Genomic DNA, 15875 nt, shown 5'->3' with positions numbered 1-15875 from the left:
GATAGTATATTTAAATTAAGATTTTATGGTTAACTTCACAAATTCATGTACATGAGTTAATAATAGATATTGAAAAAAATTATATATTTATTTAGTAGCTCAGGATATATAAAAAATTCCTAGCTTTGCCCTTTGTTGTAATGTTGAGAGGTTTAAGTGAAGATTAATGAAGTTTTAAGAACAAAAAATTTGATTATTAAAAAAATACAAATTTTAGATTGGTTAAATGCTATGTATTTCAATATTTTTTATTGTTTTTTTAAGTATGTTTTCAATATATGCTTAGATTGTATGTTAGGAGTTAATTTCATTCTTTTATGTATAAACCTAATTACAATTAGTATGTATACTTGTATCGTGTTCCAATTTTTCATGCAAATTTATATATTTATTTAATAAACATGCTAATCTTTTATTATAATTGTAAATTTACCCTGATCCTATATTCAAATTATAAACTAAACATAAATGCTGACTTTCCTAACATTACTCTGTTTGTGAATTTTGGACACCAGCTACAACATATATTTACTTTTAGCAGCTTTAAGTTATAATAGCATTATTCTTAATTAATATTAAAATCAATTAATTATAGTGAAACAACATCCAAAAATATTAGTACGTGGAGAAACAACTCGTTCTTTCTTTCATGATTCTATTCAACTGAGTGTAAGCATTGAATTTTACCGATGAGTTTCAGATGAACTCCAAAGATACGAATCATAAGGCACGCCGGTGGATGGCAACAAAGAATCACCTGCAAGGAAATTGCTAACAGCAAGTTCTGAAGCTTCACATGAGTTGTTAATGACATGGTATCCGCTCCATTTTACCCGGTTTTCACTTGAAGAACCTGGACCTTCATTCTCATACTCCCCATAGTAAAGGGTACTAAGATCAGACTCATTATTCCATGCTAACCAACCAGCTGGATCAATGAAGTTGTCAAGGAAAGTATCAAGAAAAACTGTCCTCGAGTAATTTCTCCAAGGCCTTCCAAGAAATGTTCTTACTGAATCTTTGACCGGATTTTCGTCCGGGGCTGCAATTACTCAAGAGTTATGAATTACTCTGACTGAAGTTCGGTTTGGATTAACCCGATTTTGTGCTGTTATTGTGTTAGTTTTGTTCTGAGTGATCCTTGAGTAGATGCTGCAGTTTTGGAAGACAGCAGCTGCATTTCTGAAGTTAAAGTCTATGGTTCCATATATATATATATAAATATATATATCACAGTCCCTGTAATATTGTCTGTTTGAATGTACGTAGAGAGTGTCTTGATATCCTTCAAAGCTGCATATGTAGAATACAGATGAAACAGACCCTGATCATAGAGCCACTGATTGACCATGAGAAGGTCCAGCCGTGTTGCGGAATGCCATATCTTGAGCAATAAATCCATCACCATTAACGGCTGTTGCAAACTTTCATCATGAAAGAAACAGGTTAATGTAGTTAACCAATATTGCAAGACAAAGAGCAACAGCAATAGAAACAGAAATTCATCACCAAATCATTTTTCGAACTTCAAGGATTACATACCAAAAGTTGCGCTAACTTGAAGGTGATATAACCTCCTTTTTGGCTATTACTTCCTGTCACAAGTCTTCCCAATTCCATCACCAACCATTGTAGTATTCTTTCCCTTGTGTCCTATCACAACTTTCTCCTCGTAAGTTCCTGCTTTTACATAAATCACAAAACTTTCGTCTGTTTCTTATCTTTTTGATCCAAGATTCACTGCCTTTTTAATTTTCTTAAAGTCTCCAGAGCCATCTCTAGCCACCACAAGACTGGCCAGCAGTGAAGTAGATCCAACATTAGTAGCCTCTAATTTCTTTCGACGATTGATATAGTATGTGGTCTTCTTCAGTGTAACTTTGTTAACGGCTAAAGCGTTATTGATTAAATTGAAGACAATGATGGACAGGATAAGTCTATAGTCTCTGACATCAAGCTCAATACAACCAGTCCTACAGGTCTCAAGATTTGTTAGGGTTGCTGTGAGCCATATTTGTGTATCCAGATTGGCAGATTGACCATAATTGTTGATTGTGTGGCAAAGCCTTATTATGGTGTCCTGGTAGAGCTCAAGACAGTCTGTCGAAGCCGTAGTGTTCTCATGGTGCCATGACTGTTGTGTGAACCTAGTCGTTGATTGGCTTAGTGCTTGGAGGGCTTCGTCTAAAGCAATCTACACGGACATCTTTCTAAATTCTGGCTTTTGCTTCATGGCGAAAGAGATATAGGTGTTGCTACACATGTAGTAATGACAAGACTGGAGATATGGTGTTTTCTTGCACCAAGATAGAAAACACCAAGATTCGATATTTGACATGACAGCGGGGAAAATGCCAACGAAGACAGAAAAAGAGAATTTAACAAGGATAAAGCGATAAAGAGCATTTGAAATGGCATAACTGCAATTAGAAAGACTTGTATACCATTTAAATTGTCTCATATGATTGTCGTAATTCACAACTATATAGCTGGGGAGGTATACGACTCCCTTCCAACAGTTAAGCATCCAAAGCAAGAAATGCTTAGGGTAATTAGCTGTTTTATCATTTTATTTCCCCGATTTTTCACTTCAACTCTTTCCTTTTTCCTTTGCTTGTCTTTTGGGTATCACCATCCTGTTCTTCTAATTTTCTATCACAATTGTGCGTCTATGATTGAGCTTGAAGGGAAAACTTCCCTTTAGGCATAGTAATCAGCATGATCCAGGACGTTTCTCATACTCACTGCTGGAACAGTTATCATTAAGCTTAAGACTAACAAAGACACATGCATGGTCAAGCAACATACGTCCTCAACTATGAGAGGTAAGTGGAGATTCGGTTGCCAGCAATCCATTTCACGTGGTTGCATGTCTTATATGCGAATGGGAAAATCCATTGGTTCCATGCTCTTCAAGCAGAAGATATCTGATTGAATCAACTATTGGCATCAACAAAATTTATAGAATAGAAGGTGGAGAGCAAAAGAACTCGTTACCTGTTGGGTCCCTGTGAGAATAAGCACCAATAAAAATTGGACTGATATTAAACACAATGATTTTTAATATGATAAATGGACCTTTCTTCTGAATATATCATTTAAATTTCTAGGCCAAATGAAAAAAATGGAATGAACGAATATTCCACCCCACGTACGGCTGACCCAACCTCACCACTGTTTTGACCAAAGAGATTGCCAATGCAAGTAGTTCGGTCCATTTCTACCAGAATTTGATGTCAATCATCTTCCACTGAAATCACTGAAAGATCTCCTGTACTGGTAGAAATGGGTTGAACTTCTGAGACTTTCGTCATGCCGGAGAACTTGGTGATGGCGGGAGTTCCTGCGGTCATCAAGTAGCTGCTTGTAAACTGGCCACCTTAGTTCTCTGTAGGCAATGAATCAGATCTACAAATATCACCACGACAAAGCGGACATACCCTGCAAAACCATTAACAAGTTAGGCAAACACTAAAATCTGGGATAGCAGCAGCTATCTGAAAAATCACCTGTGTAGGTTAAAGATAATAGATCACCAAGAAAGCATCAAAATTCAAATGGAGAGAGCAAATTGACATTATACCGGAAGCTAACATGCAAATCATTGAATTTGGATTGATAATGTTCTCATGGGGACAACCAGTGGTTAAAAATTGGGACTTCTATGATCTCATGCTGTCACTTTATTAAGAATTTTTCTATTACATTTTACAGTATTTGCTCGATTATACAGGTCATGAAAGCCATTAGATTTATTTTTTTCAAGAAAAAAAAAATCCAACAAAGAAAAGAATCAGGCCAACCTCAAGGTTGCTATAAATAAATACCAACAAAAAATCTGTTGCCACATATTTGAATGATACAAAGAGAACTGACAGAACCCCCAAAAAAAAGAAGCCCAGATCCATTTTAAGATTTCTTGTGATCCTACAAGAACAAAATCAGAAAATACAGATTTGATGAGCCTTATGATACGAGGAATTATATAGTACTTCCAGTGCATGTACACCCTCTCTTGGATCATTTGGAACCCACTTATAAGAGACATGGATCCACAACAATGTGACAGAGTGAACATACACTGGGAGTTCTGAAAAGTTGCTCTGATCTTGCAACAACTGAAGTTTTGGAGCAAGTCTGATAATCGTGCTTGACATTCTAGTCAACAATGTGCAACCTTCAGTCAGTTCTATCAACTTATATTAGTATCAATAGTCAGTGACCCAAAATGTGAGTCATACATACAAAAGAAGATACAAATTTGTTTATCTCAAAATTTTCAGCGAAGCTGTCATTTACATTACCTAAAAACTTTCAAGAGTGAATAAACATGAATTGTAGTTTCGCTGCAAATGAATTTATTTTAGACATGCATGTATTTATAGGCTAGTTACAGATTTGGGATTCAAAAAGAATACCTGTGAATCTCCTTAAGCCACTTGTCCACACATGTTCTGTGGAATTCATGATGGCAAGGCAACACTCGCATGCTGTCTCCTTCCTCATATTCCACAAGGCATATGTAACATCTGTTATTTAAATGGCAAAAAGGGAAAGGAGCATAAGTAAAAGGCAATCATGATAAAGAGATAAGAACTGCAATATTAAAATTCCAATCATACTTCATTGACTTGAATAAGAAACGCATACAACAAGGTTATCAAATAACAAGATTACATAAACAAAAATACATAAAAGGAAGAAACACTGCTCAGTGAACCTTATAACCATGAACAAACCTTAAAAAATTTACACAAAAGATTGCAGATAATAAGAAATAAGTCTCACACAAACCATGACACTTTTTTTATCCAAAAAAAGAAGGAAAAGATCACAAATGCTATTGAAGCCTGCTTTAAGTGGTACTTACTATGAAGGTAACTAACTGTACATTGAATATGTCAACAGCTTAACTATTTAATGCAGGGCATCATAAGCTGGCTCCAATGGAGCTGCCTGCATATGTAGCTACATATGTGTAACTTGTTGTATTTGTTAAGTCTTTTTCCCTTCTTCTTTTTTAAGGTTAGGCAAACTCAAAAACTTTAATCACCTCCAAAAAGTGGGAATTTAAAAGTTTTGACACGGAGAACTAATAAAAGAAAAGCAAGGTTGCAGTTAGATGACCAGGATCTAAGCAAGCATTTGACCGCAGTTTACTATCTTAGTAAGCAATCAGCCGGCATCATAAAGGTTGTGGTAAGTGATGACAGGTATAGCATAATGGATGGTATTAGACAGAAAAATAATTCCACTATTTCTTTAGTAGAAATTTGATTAGTAGACAGCTACTTACTGGGCTGTCTCCTCATTCTGATGTTTCTGGGCCTTGGCATATAATTTAACAGGCAATGATTCCACTATTTCATTTGGTGCGGGTACAGATCCAAGGGAGGACATAGAAGGCCGAGAGGACAATACAACTGATTGCTGGTGAATTTCATCCAGAACCTGATTAAAGTGTATAAAAGATTCAACTTATAGAGATTTAAAAAGTAGGGTAAAAAAACCCAAAGACTAAAAAACTGGGGGATAGACAGCACAAAGCTAACAGCCAATTACCTCAAATAGAGCTTCAGCTAACATGACAATTCTTGATATGCTAGCCCTGGCACTTGTTTCATCATTTAAGTTGGCATCTCGTACACGGCATGTGCAGCGACCTGTTCTGTGTTGTCCAGATAAAATACAAGACCTCTCATGTCCAGACAGGTTTTCAAAACGGCTTCCCAACCTCTGAAGAGCACGAACCTAAACCATTATATACGATGAGAGTAATTTGTGTAATTTCAGGCACCAAGAAGGTGGAAAGCACAAAGGGAAGAAGGCTGAAAGAGACATGAGGTTTAGCCCAAATAAAGATGGGTTCCTTTTATTGGTTTTCAGGAGAAAAGAGTTCCAACAGCAGGTAAGGATGCATGAAATTTTAATTTTATAAGCAGCAACAGGAATGGCATTGACCTAAATCAATCCCAAACAAGAACATCAAATGGCATGCTCTACATGTAGAAAGCATTCGCTAGTTTAACACATACTGTTCGACAACAAATGTAATACCCATCGTTCAAAATAAAAAACTATAAGCCACGTGCACTGTGTTCATCAGATGAAAATAAATCCTATGGAAACTTTCAATAACTACCAAGTGTAGGGAACTTAAGTACCTGAGATCGTATTCTTCTCCGCCGTTCAAGGAAATTTGATCTATGTTCTAGCAAGTCATGATATCTGGCTTCTCTTGATCGAGAGGTTTCCACCTCATTATCTCGAATGCCGAACAGTGAGCTAGACATGCCAGATGGAGGATAACCAGGTGCGGTTGGAGAGGTTCGAGCATTCCCTTCAGATTCTGACACCCTCATCTGCCCACCAAATTCCTGTCTCCCGCTACCATGGCTAGAATCTCTCATTTCTCTCTCTTGTTGCAAGGGACATAATGTAAGGTCAGATAGTGATGACCGACGAAGAACTCTATCACGAAGTCTTCCAACACTCAAGGTTCGGCTAAAACGAACATTACGATCAGCAGGTTCTCGAGTTCCAATTCGCCTATCAGAAAGTCTAGTCCCAATCCCATCCACATCATTGAATATTCTAGGAGAATGTAAGTTTCCATCAACCCCCACTCTAGTTCCACCGCCATCTCTTCCTGCATGGAGAAAAATATTCTGGTTTTCTTGCATATTGTCTATGAGATCAGGTGTTTGACTATGCAACTGCAAACTAGCTGGTGTATGTTCATGACAATGCGCAGCAGTTCTATTAACCATGGATGTAGCAAATAAATCACTACTCTGATGTGTTTCATGTCCATTTCCATTAACAGCACCACTGGCAGACTGTGGATGACGGCGAATCTGGTCTTCGTTGTCCAACATTCTGAGACTAGTAGAATGAATGGGATATCCCCTTGATGACCCTAAGCTCACTGCCCTGCTCAGCCTAAAGCTCACATTACCAGGAAAAAAACTAAAGCGAGAAAGAAACCGACTTGGAGAGGTCAATGACTGCGTAGGAGCAGCAGCTCGAGCAGAGCTGCTACCTGTTCTTGAGGAGGTATTCGTGATACTTGCTTGATTCCATTCATCAAGCTCAACATCAGATGATATACAAGGCATTTCGTCAGATTGCTCAACTTTAACCTTTCCATAACACTCAATTTTAACCTCTTCCGAGTCTATTTCATTCTGGTTAGCAGCTGAAGCATTTCCTTCGTAATTTCCTTTATTCCCATTATCAGAAACCTAAAAAAGCATGGGTAAAACGACTTTAGTCCTTCAAAAACCCATAAACGGTAAAGAAACTCCCACGGCATTCTTATGAATATTATGATGATACCATATGAAAACAAGTTCTGAAAGGATACATAAGCACAATTTCCACAATTCAAGAAAAGAAAATAAACATTTTCCATTGAAAGTGCATATAAGTGATTGAATGAACAAAAGAACTAAGCTGCATTAAAATTGAGAAAGCTAAAAATAACACGATCAAAGAAGCCGAGGAGGGAACAATGATGGAGGGACTGACATGGTTACCGCTGGTACTATCACGAGATCCACAGGAAGAACCCAAACAAGCAGACTGAAAAACCTTGCTCCTCTCTTTAGATCTTCCCTTCCTTCCACTTCCACTTGATGATGATGATGCGGAGGCACCACCATAATATGCCTTGCTTCCACTGGATCCCATCTCTCCAGAATATCACTCCACACAAAACGATGCCCAAATTACATCACTGCCCCCTGAAAGCTTCAACATTTCAGATCTAACAATAAGGGGCATTGCATTTACAGGACCAGTGAGTGTTCGGTGAAGTGGGCTCTTAAATTTGAGAGAGAAAAATGAAATGGGTTCTTGTCAAGTTTCAATCTTTTAAAAGAGTTAGATCTAAATAGAGAGAAGTAATGAGCATCACATAACGTTCAGTTTTTTTTATTATTATTATTAATGTGGTTGAGTAAAGGGGAGTTGCACATGAAAGTGAAGATTAGATGCGAGAAAGAGACAAAGTAACTACTTGCGGAGAGAGAATGGGGAAGGAGACTGGTTTTTTAAGAAAGTGTTTTGTCTCAGTCAGTGAGTGAGTGAGAGGCTTGACTGCATAATTTTGAAAGAAGATAGAGAGAGAGAGAGGAGCAGGAACATGTACATGAACATGGGGCTCCTCCTTTACTGATTTGCAGGCTGCATTTCTGGGGTAGTGTAAAGTGATTGACGGGAATCCACGTGGGAATGATAGAGCTTTGGGGGTTGATCATATTAGGAGGGAAAGTTTTGTCCACGTTATTAATGTCATTAAGTGACACCTCATTTTTTTTAAATTAACGTTAGTATTCGAGCCAACTTGAATTTACTATGATTAATTTCATAAATTCTGATGTTAACAACTATATAAACCTCTAATAATATTTCATTTTTAATCTTTAAAAAAAATAAATTTTAATAACGAGGCACGTTCCTCCATCGAATTTTATTTTAAAACACACTTTATTTATTTCATTGCCAAGCTTTTGGTTTTTGTTACGATAAATCTAAAGAGTTGTAAGAACATTTTAACAATTACTTCTTGCATTTTTAACAATCACTTCTTCTGGATAATAAAAAAAGAAAAAGATCATCCTTTTTTAGTGTTGCCTTGGGGAAAATGCAACTTCATTGTATAGCATTCGGCAAACAAAAACAGCACTAACTCGTCATGCGGAAAGGCAGTCGCAAAGCTTCCCTAACATTTAAGAAGTTGACAGGTAAAAGATTGACGGTGAAACATAGCTTGTCTGTATAAATGTAGAAACTTCCATTGTGTGCTATAAATAAAAAAAAAAAAAAAAAAGAGAAGAGGGTGGGAGCTGAGAGACAATTCTTCTCAAGTGAAGGTTGAAACTACAGTAGAGGAAAGGAGGATAGAATCAAAAGGTTTGCTTAAAAATAATGGCAGATGCTTGCATGGCGCGCAACCCAAATGCAAGGAAAGTTGTGTAATCATTATTCCTGCAGACAAGCCATGGCGTGAGCCCCCGTTTTATGAGGGATACAATTGGAATACAAAGGAGCTAACTTTAAGGGATTAAAAGGCAGTAAAGGGATTCTAAATCCGATGCTGGGCCTGATAATATGTTTGAAAATGTGATCTATTTCGTATTCTTAAAAGTTTTAATTTTTTTTATTAAAATTAATATTTTTTAAATTATCTTTATATATTGATATAAAAAAATTTAAAATAAAAAAAATTATTTTAATATATTTTTAATTAAAAATTATTTTAAACTACAACTGCTATCATAATTCCAAACATATCTTGAATAAAGTAAGATAAGTGTAATGTTTAAATACATGTCATTTGAGACAAAAATAATAAGGGATTGATTTTTGCTCTTCGTTGTTGGTTTGAATTTTATAAATTTCAGAGCTATTAAAGATTTATATATTCATTAATTTTAAAACTTATAAAATTAGTTGAGGTGTCCGTAAGCTATTCCTGATATTTATATTAATTAAAAAATAACTTAAAAAATACATGCCTCAAAATAAATATATAAGGTAGGAGAAGACAACTAGTTCAGTATTAAAATGATGATTGTTTTTTAAAGTATTTTTTATTTATAAGTATAATAAAATAATATTTTTTAAAAAAATTATTTTTTAAATCAATAAATCAAAACAACATGAAAACACTAAAAAAATTAATATAAAATAAAAAATTACAAAAATTATATATTTTTTCAAAAATGTTTTTGAAAGACAAAAACATAAACAATTCAGTATTTATCATCATAAAAAAGGGTAAAAAAACAGGTGGGGAAAAGGCATGAAATGATGCTGGAAAGCCAGGGCCCGAACAACCTCTCAGCAACAAAATCCAAGGCAGAAAAAGGAATGCTCCTCACATGGATGAAAAATATATCGAAAAGGAGGGATGTAATTATAACAAAATCACAAAAAACGTGAAAGAATCCCATGACAGTCACGAAGGCAACACCACAGCCAAAATCCCATTATATGAACATGTATGTATAGACGCATAGTGTTGATAAGACCTTTGCATTTGCACTCGCATTTTATGCTTCTTTTCCATGGCCCCTGGATTGTTTTCTCGCTGCTGCTTGTATGCTGAAATTCAGCAGTCATTTAGTTGATCCTTTTGGCATGCAACCATTTATCCAACGCCATTTTTTTCCCCGTTCATTTAATTGCTTTCCATCCATATATATATGACATTCTAAGCAATTTTTGTTCAGGGGAGGCTGTGAAAAATACCCGTCGAAGAGGTGCGAGGACGATTGGAACTGGTAAAATGAAAATTGTTATTGTTTTTTAATGGGTGCACTAAACAGGAATTCACAAGCATGTTGAATATCTTTGGGGTCAAGAAACAGCCCCAGAACTTGAACAAATAAAGAAACATTGTAGAGTAAGCCAACAAATTGATCACAATTCCAAGAAGTAGGTAGAACGACTCAGTTTTCTTAGAATGAATGAGGCTAGTGGCTGTGGGTTGTGTCGAGGAAGTGGTTGTAATTGTTTTTAAAATATATTTTATTTAGAAATATATTAAAATAATATTTTTTATATTTAAAAAAAATTATTTTTAACATAAACTATTCAAATATAAAAATACTATCGAAATATTAATTTAAAATGAAAAAATTATTTTTTTTCAAACATTGTTTTAAAATACAGAATCAAATATGAGATAAAGCAATGATTACGTTCATTTTGACCAAACAAAAGCAATTTGCCCTTTCAACTTGTTTTGTCAAGAGGAAAAATAAAGAAAAGAACTGGGGTTTTAAAATATTCGGGAGCATGATGGCAACGAAGTTAGAGACAAAATGACCACCTTTGTCTGCAATGAAGTCAAGGAGTGTTGTTTCTTGGTAGGCATGGATGGCTCATTCAAACTTTAAGGTGAATTCTGGTTGTCTGACTGATAATCCTCCATATTCGTGCTGGTTTGAGTCGCGCTAACATGGCTAGACAGTTAAAAAAAAGAGAGACAGAAGCCAAATCAGAGCAACAAAAAATTGGAGCAAACGCAGTCTGGTTTTCAAGAAAGAAACAGAAACCAAATTAGGGCAACAGAAACCCAAGTTTAGATGGGCTTGCATAGTAAATTACTGGTCCGAAGCAGCATCAAAGAGGAATAAGTGTGCTAGAATGTTTAATCGTATAATTTGTATCCTACTTTCAAGTTAAATCACACGACCCTAGAAAAGTGTAAGAGACGCAAGAGCTACACAAACATGAATGGAAAACAGTACACCGAAATGCATAGGCATAGCAAAATTTGTATCATGTATTAAAAAAAACTAATTAAATTTGATAGACATCATATAATTCAGGTACAAATTTAATAATTTAATTTAACTAGGATGAATATGATCTATTTCTTCTTTTTTATTTGATGACTTTTTTTTAGATTTACTTAGTAAATAAAGTCAAATAAAGATAATTTCTATAAAATTTAATTTAAAACACAAACTAAGTAAATAATATAATCATGATTTTTTTAAATTTAAATTATTGTACCTACTATACTTGAAAGTTTCAAACAATCTAAATATTTTTTTTTACATTCTAAAAAAATTAGATTCAACCTGCAATTAAGGAGCAGGTGATAAACTAGTTACTCTCTCTAGAAGAAGTAAAGAACATTATGGTGTTTTATTATTTATATAAACAGTAAAACTTTTTATTTTAAAAAATAAATTTATTTTTAAATATATCTTTTAAATATTATTCTTTCAAATTTATTATTCAATATTTTATTAATTTTGAATCGGTCATTATAATTTATTTTATTTTTTATGAGATTATCACAATCTCAAATAAATACTCTGATATTTAGTTGATACTCAATTTTTGTAAGCATCTATTTTTGTTATCATATTATTAAATAAAATAATTTAAAAAAATAAAATTTTTAAATTTAGTGAAGTCCATGATCTAATTTGCAGGTTTTGCGAGTTAATCCGCAAAACTTAGGTCAATCCAATATATTTTTGTTTCAATATTAAAAATACAATTATATCATCTAGATTGTTTTTAAACCAAACCATACTTTTACCGATCATCTAGGTGCCTTTAAATCTATTAGATCAATTGGGTCATGTTGAATCAACTCATATGCGGGTTAATTTTAAACTTAAGGTAGGTAAAAAGTTGAGGTGGAAGGCTTTAATTTAGTTAGTTCTGATTTAATAACAATGTCAAATAATTTTATTTTTAAAAAATCTCATCTTTTAATTTTTTTTTCTTTCGATTAAATCCTTTTTGCCATTTTTTATATTAATTTTATCTTTTAATTTTTAGTTGATTTTGAATTAATTTTTATAATTTATTTTGATTTGTTTTTTATGGGATTATCGTAACCTCAAAATTAAATAAAAAAATAGTTTAAAACAAAAAAGTTATTAAACTCAAAGAAATCCATGTTCTATTATGTTGCAGTTTTAATATTAAAAAAATATTATTTTTTATTTTTTAAAATTAATTTATATTTTTTACAAAGTCATTTGAGTTGTCTCTGAATCAATTAATTTAACTAAATCATGTCAAGAAAATTTTCATAGAATTTAATTTAAAACTAGAGATAGGTAATAAGCTATTCAAATTATTTTTAGATCAATTAATATAACTAGGTTATGTTAAGGCAATTCTCATAAAGTTTAATTTTAAACTAAGGTTATGTTATGTAATAAGTTAGGCTGGGAAAATTTAAAATTGAATAACTGAATTGAGTTTAATATAAATTTCAAATAACCTTGGTATAAACATTTCCCTTCTAGGTTCAAACAAATTTTCATTTAAAAATTCAATAATAATATAATATAGACATAAAACAAATTGTTAAAAAGTTGCGTTAAATTATTCAATTCGTTAAGAATTATTTATTTTACCGAATGCTACTCAGGATTTATAGTTAAACAATGTTATACAACAAGAACCAGAGTTAATAAATTTAATATAAATAGACGTAACGCGATTAATGATAAGATTTGTAATATCATGTAACTTTTAAATCATTTATTTTATAATAAGATATACATATAAAATTTGTTAAAATTCATTTATTATTCATCTTTATGATTTATAGTTATATAGTCAATCCATACATGCTTCTGATTTTTTTTCTGCTCACTTAAAAATCTAAATATTAAAAACTAGTTATGAATTAATATTTTGGTCTTGTTTGTTTATCAGAATTTTTATATGTTTAAAAATTAGTTTTTATAAAATATAAATTTATAAAAAATGAATTATTTTTTATATTTAACAATATCATAAAAAAATTGAAAAATACTCTACAATGTTTAATTATGTCATGAGAAATAAGCTAGTAAATTACTTATTAATATATATTTTTAAGTTTATTTAACATATATAAAACATTAAATGCTACTATTTAATCACTTAAAATAAAAAAATAAATATAAAAGTGTAACAATAGAATGAAAATAATTTATCATGTCATATAATTTTAAATAGTTTTTTTTATAAAATATAACTATATATATAATATAAATATTTTAAATATAATATTATAGACATATAAATTTTTTAAATATTTTTAAGTGAATTTTTTTAATATTTTATCTTTATTTTTAAAACCAAAAAAAATATTGAAAAAGCTAAATTAGTTAATGATATTAAGTGAAAGTTAAATATTTGAATTTTTTGGTAAAAGATTTTGTATCAAGAATAAATAGATATAAAAATCTTTTAAAATGATAACCATAACCATGATTCACAAACAAATTCAAAGTGACAAGAGTTTCAAAATAAAGTACTTGAGATAATCTCTCGTCACCCAAATATGAGAGCAAAATACAACTCTATAACAAAAAAAAATGGATTAACCCATAAGATTATTATATATAATTTTATTATAATAAGTGATGAGGATATAAAAATCACAAGGAATGTTTTGAGATGAATTATTTCTAGAAATTCTCATAAATTATTTATGGTAAATTCAATTACATATACTTCAAGACCACGTAGGCTTCTTTTTTTAAAAAAATTTCTCTTAGCGAATATAAAACTATTTTGAAATAAATACTTGCACAAAGTCCCTCTAAGAATGTTGATGGGAAATCCTCTAAATATCAAGTCAGTACCAAAAATGTTTGCGTTAAAAACGATATTAATAAAGATATTTAAGAGCTTTTATGAACATATAAAAAAGATTAGAGAAAAAGGTCTATAAGTGAGAAGAAGAAGCTAAGAGAGTCTTTTCCTTTTTTCTTCTTTTATATCACCTAATTTTTACTACCTCGTGCAACTTAGGAGGGGTAGAAAAATAATCTTGTATGATTAAAATAATATTATCTTACTACTAATATCATCACATCTAATTAGTGTAAACACTTACTGCTTGTTTGTATTTAATGAGATTACGATGAGCCTCATAATTATCAATCTAGGCTCAGGATATGAGAGGCTCAGTATAGAGTGACTCTTCAATTTCACACCTAATTCGAGGGACGTTGGGCTCAATTAACTCTTAGAATCTAGGAGAAAAGTGATCTAGCTCGCGATTGCACTCAAGAATGATAAGAAACGGGCGTGTCACTGCTTAATAGGAGGTTGGGTGTGGGGGCGTCCCTGACCAATAAATGTTGGGCGCGGCTCTGCCTTTCTCAACAGAAGGTTAGACGCAAACTTGCTCTCTACGAGGTGGGCGTAGACGTATCCAAACTCAACAAGCATAGGTACGTTCCTAACCCAATAAAAGCAGGATTCAAACATGCCCTCGCCTAATAGGGGGTTGAGAACAGTTATCCCCCTCCCCAATTTAGAGTTGGAAATAGAGAAAAATATAATTTTATTTTAGATTATAATTTTTGTATGTTATTTTCTAACAATGGTGTATTTGTAAAAACCATGACCCATCAATAAGCAATGAAAACCATAACAAAGATAAATTTGATCTATAAAGTTGAAAATAAAGAAATAAAACCCTAAAAACAGAAGAAATATATAGAGAAAATAATTGCCTATGGTTAAAGTTATTTTTATTTGAAAGAGGTAGCCGCTGATGTTTAATCGTAAGCAGTGAAGAAGAGTGAGAAAGAAGAGTGTATTCCATTATTACAAGGAGGAGAAAATTTTTCTAGAAAAAAAAACTTATTTTTTAAACTAGAAAAAAATATTTTTCAGAGGACATTCAATTTCCATGTATTCCACGACACACTTCCTCCTTGGTTCGGTCTTATCATGTACTTTGGTTAATTGTTTTACGATATGAAGACGTACCAATTATAGTTTTTAAACCTGGCTCGGTGGCTGATCTGGTCCAAGACCCGGGTTCCGGGTTTTGACCAGGTCACCAGGTTTTGACCGGGTCGAACGGGTCGGCCGGGTCAATTTCTATTTTAAAAAAAATTCAAAACGACGTCGTTTTAATAAAAATAAAATAAAAATCAACGGGTTACCACTGAGTTTTTGACCGGGTTTTGCCGGGTCGTCCATGTTTTCGGGTCAACCGGCCGGGTCGGCCGGGTCACGCCGGGTCATAGCTTATCTTCTTTTTTCATCAACCCGGCCCGGTTCCAGCCCCGGGTCGGCCGGGTCCCGGATCAACCCGCCGGGCCGGGCCGAGTTTTAAAACTATGGTACTAATACAATGTATTTCTAATTTGTTCACTTCACTTCTTCAAACCTACGGCTCAAAATGGAGATTGGATAAATTTTATTTTTTTTAATATTTTTGTATTATTTTAATATATTGATATAAAAATACTTATTTAAAATAAAAAAATATTATTTTAATATATTTTTAAATAAAAATATTTAAAAAATAATAACCGGGTATTCCTCTTTGGTATGCTGGTGCGTGCGTATGGCTCCCTCTCTGGCCTCTACACTCGTGT

The 15875-nt window shown here is 32.9% G+C and overlaps 1 protein-coding gene and 1 pseudogene across 2 annotated transcripts; both read right to left on the bottom strand.

Moving 5' to 3' along the window:
- Positions 1-683: 683 nt before the first annotated feature.
- Positions 684-3218, bottom strand: LOC105121662 (pectinesterase-like; annotated as a pseudogene).
- On the bottom strand, positions 2935-7984 carry LOC105121427 (uncharacterized). Of its 2 annotated transcripts, none has more exons than XM_011020057.1 (6): positions 7531-7984; positions 6165-7244; positions 5563-5751; positions 5297-5451; positions 4419-4529; positions 2935-3441 (listed from the first exon to the last, which is right to left on the bottom strand). In XM_011020057.1, the coding sequence occupies exons 1-6, from the start codon at positions 7690-7692 to the stop codon at positions 3381-3383; spliced, it is 1758 nt and encodes a 585-aa protein (XP_011018359.1). In that variant the 5' UTR covers positions 7693-7984; the 3' UTR covers positions 2935-3380. The 2 variants fall into 2 exon arrangements, with proteins under 2 accessions (XP_011018359.1, XP_011018360.1); XM_011020058.1 differs by having other exon boundaries at positions 5563-5736.
- Positions 7985-15875: the final 7891 nt, after the last annotated feature.

The sequence above is a fragment of the Populus euphratica genome, unplaced genomic scaffold (assembly GCF_000495115.2).
Source record: "Populus euphratica unplaced genomic scaffold, PopEup_1.0 scaffold25.1, whole genome shotgun sequence".
NCBI classification, from domain to species: Eukaryota; Viridiplantae; Streptophyta; class Magnoliopsida; order Malpighiales; family Salicaceae; genus Populus; species Populus euphratica.
This window is presented reverse-complemented; position numbering and strand designations above follow the sequence as displayed.

What these genes read in the sequence shown, in the direction of transcription:
- LOC105121427 (XM_011020057.1), bottom strand. Translation starts at nt 7,692, where the DNA reads ATGGGATCCAGTGGAAGCAAGGCATATTATGGTGGTGCCTCCGCATCA. An exon ending in GGAGAAGAATACGATCTCAG is followed by an intron (nt 5,752 to 6,164) that starts GTACTTAAGTTC and finishes ATAATGGTTTAG; the next exon opens with GTTCGTGCTCTTCAGAGGTT. An exon ending in TAGCTGAAGCTCTATTTGAG is followed by an intron (nt 5,452 to 5,562) that starts GTAATTGGCTGT and finishes CACTTTAATCAG; the next exon opens with GTTCTGGATGAAATTCACCA.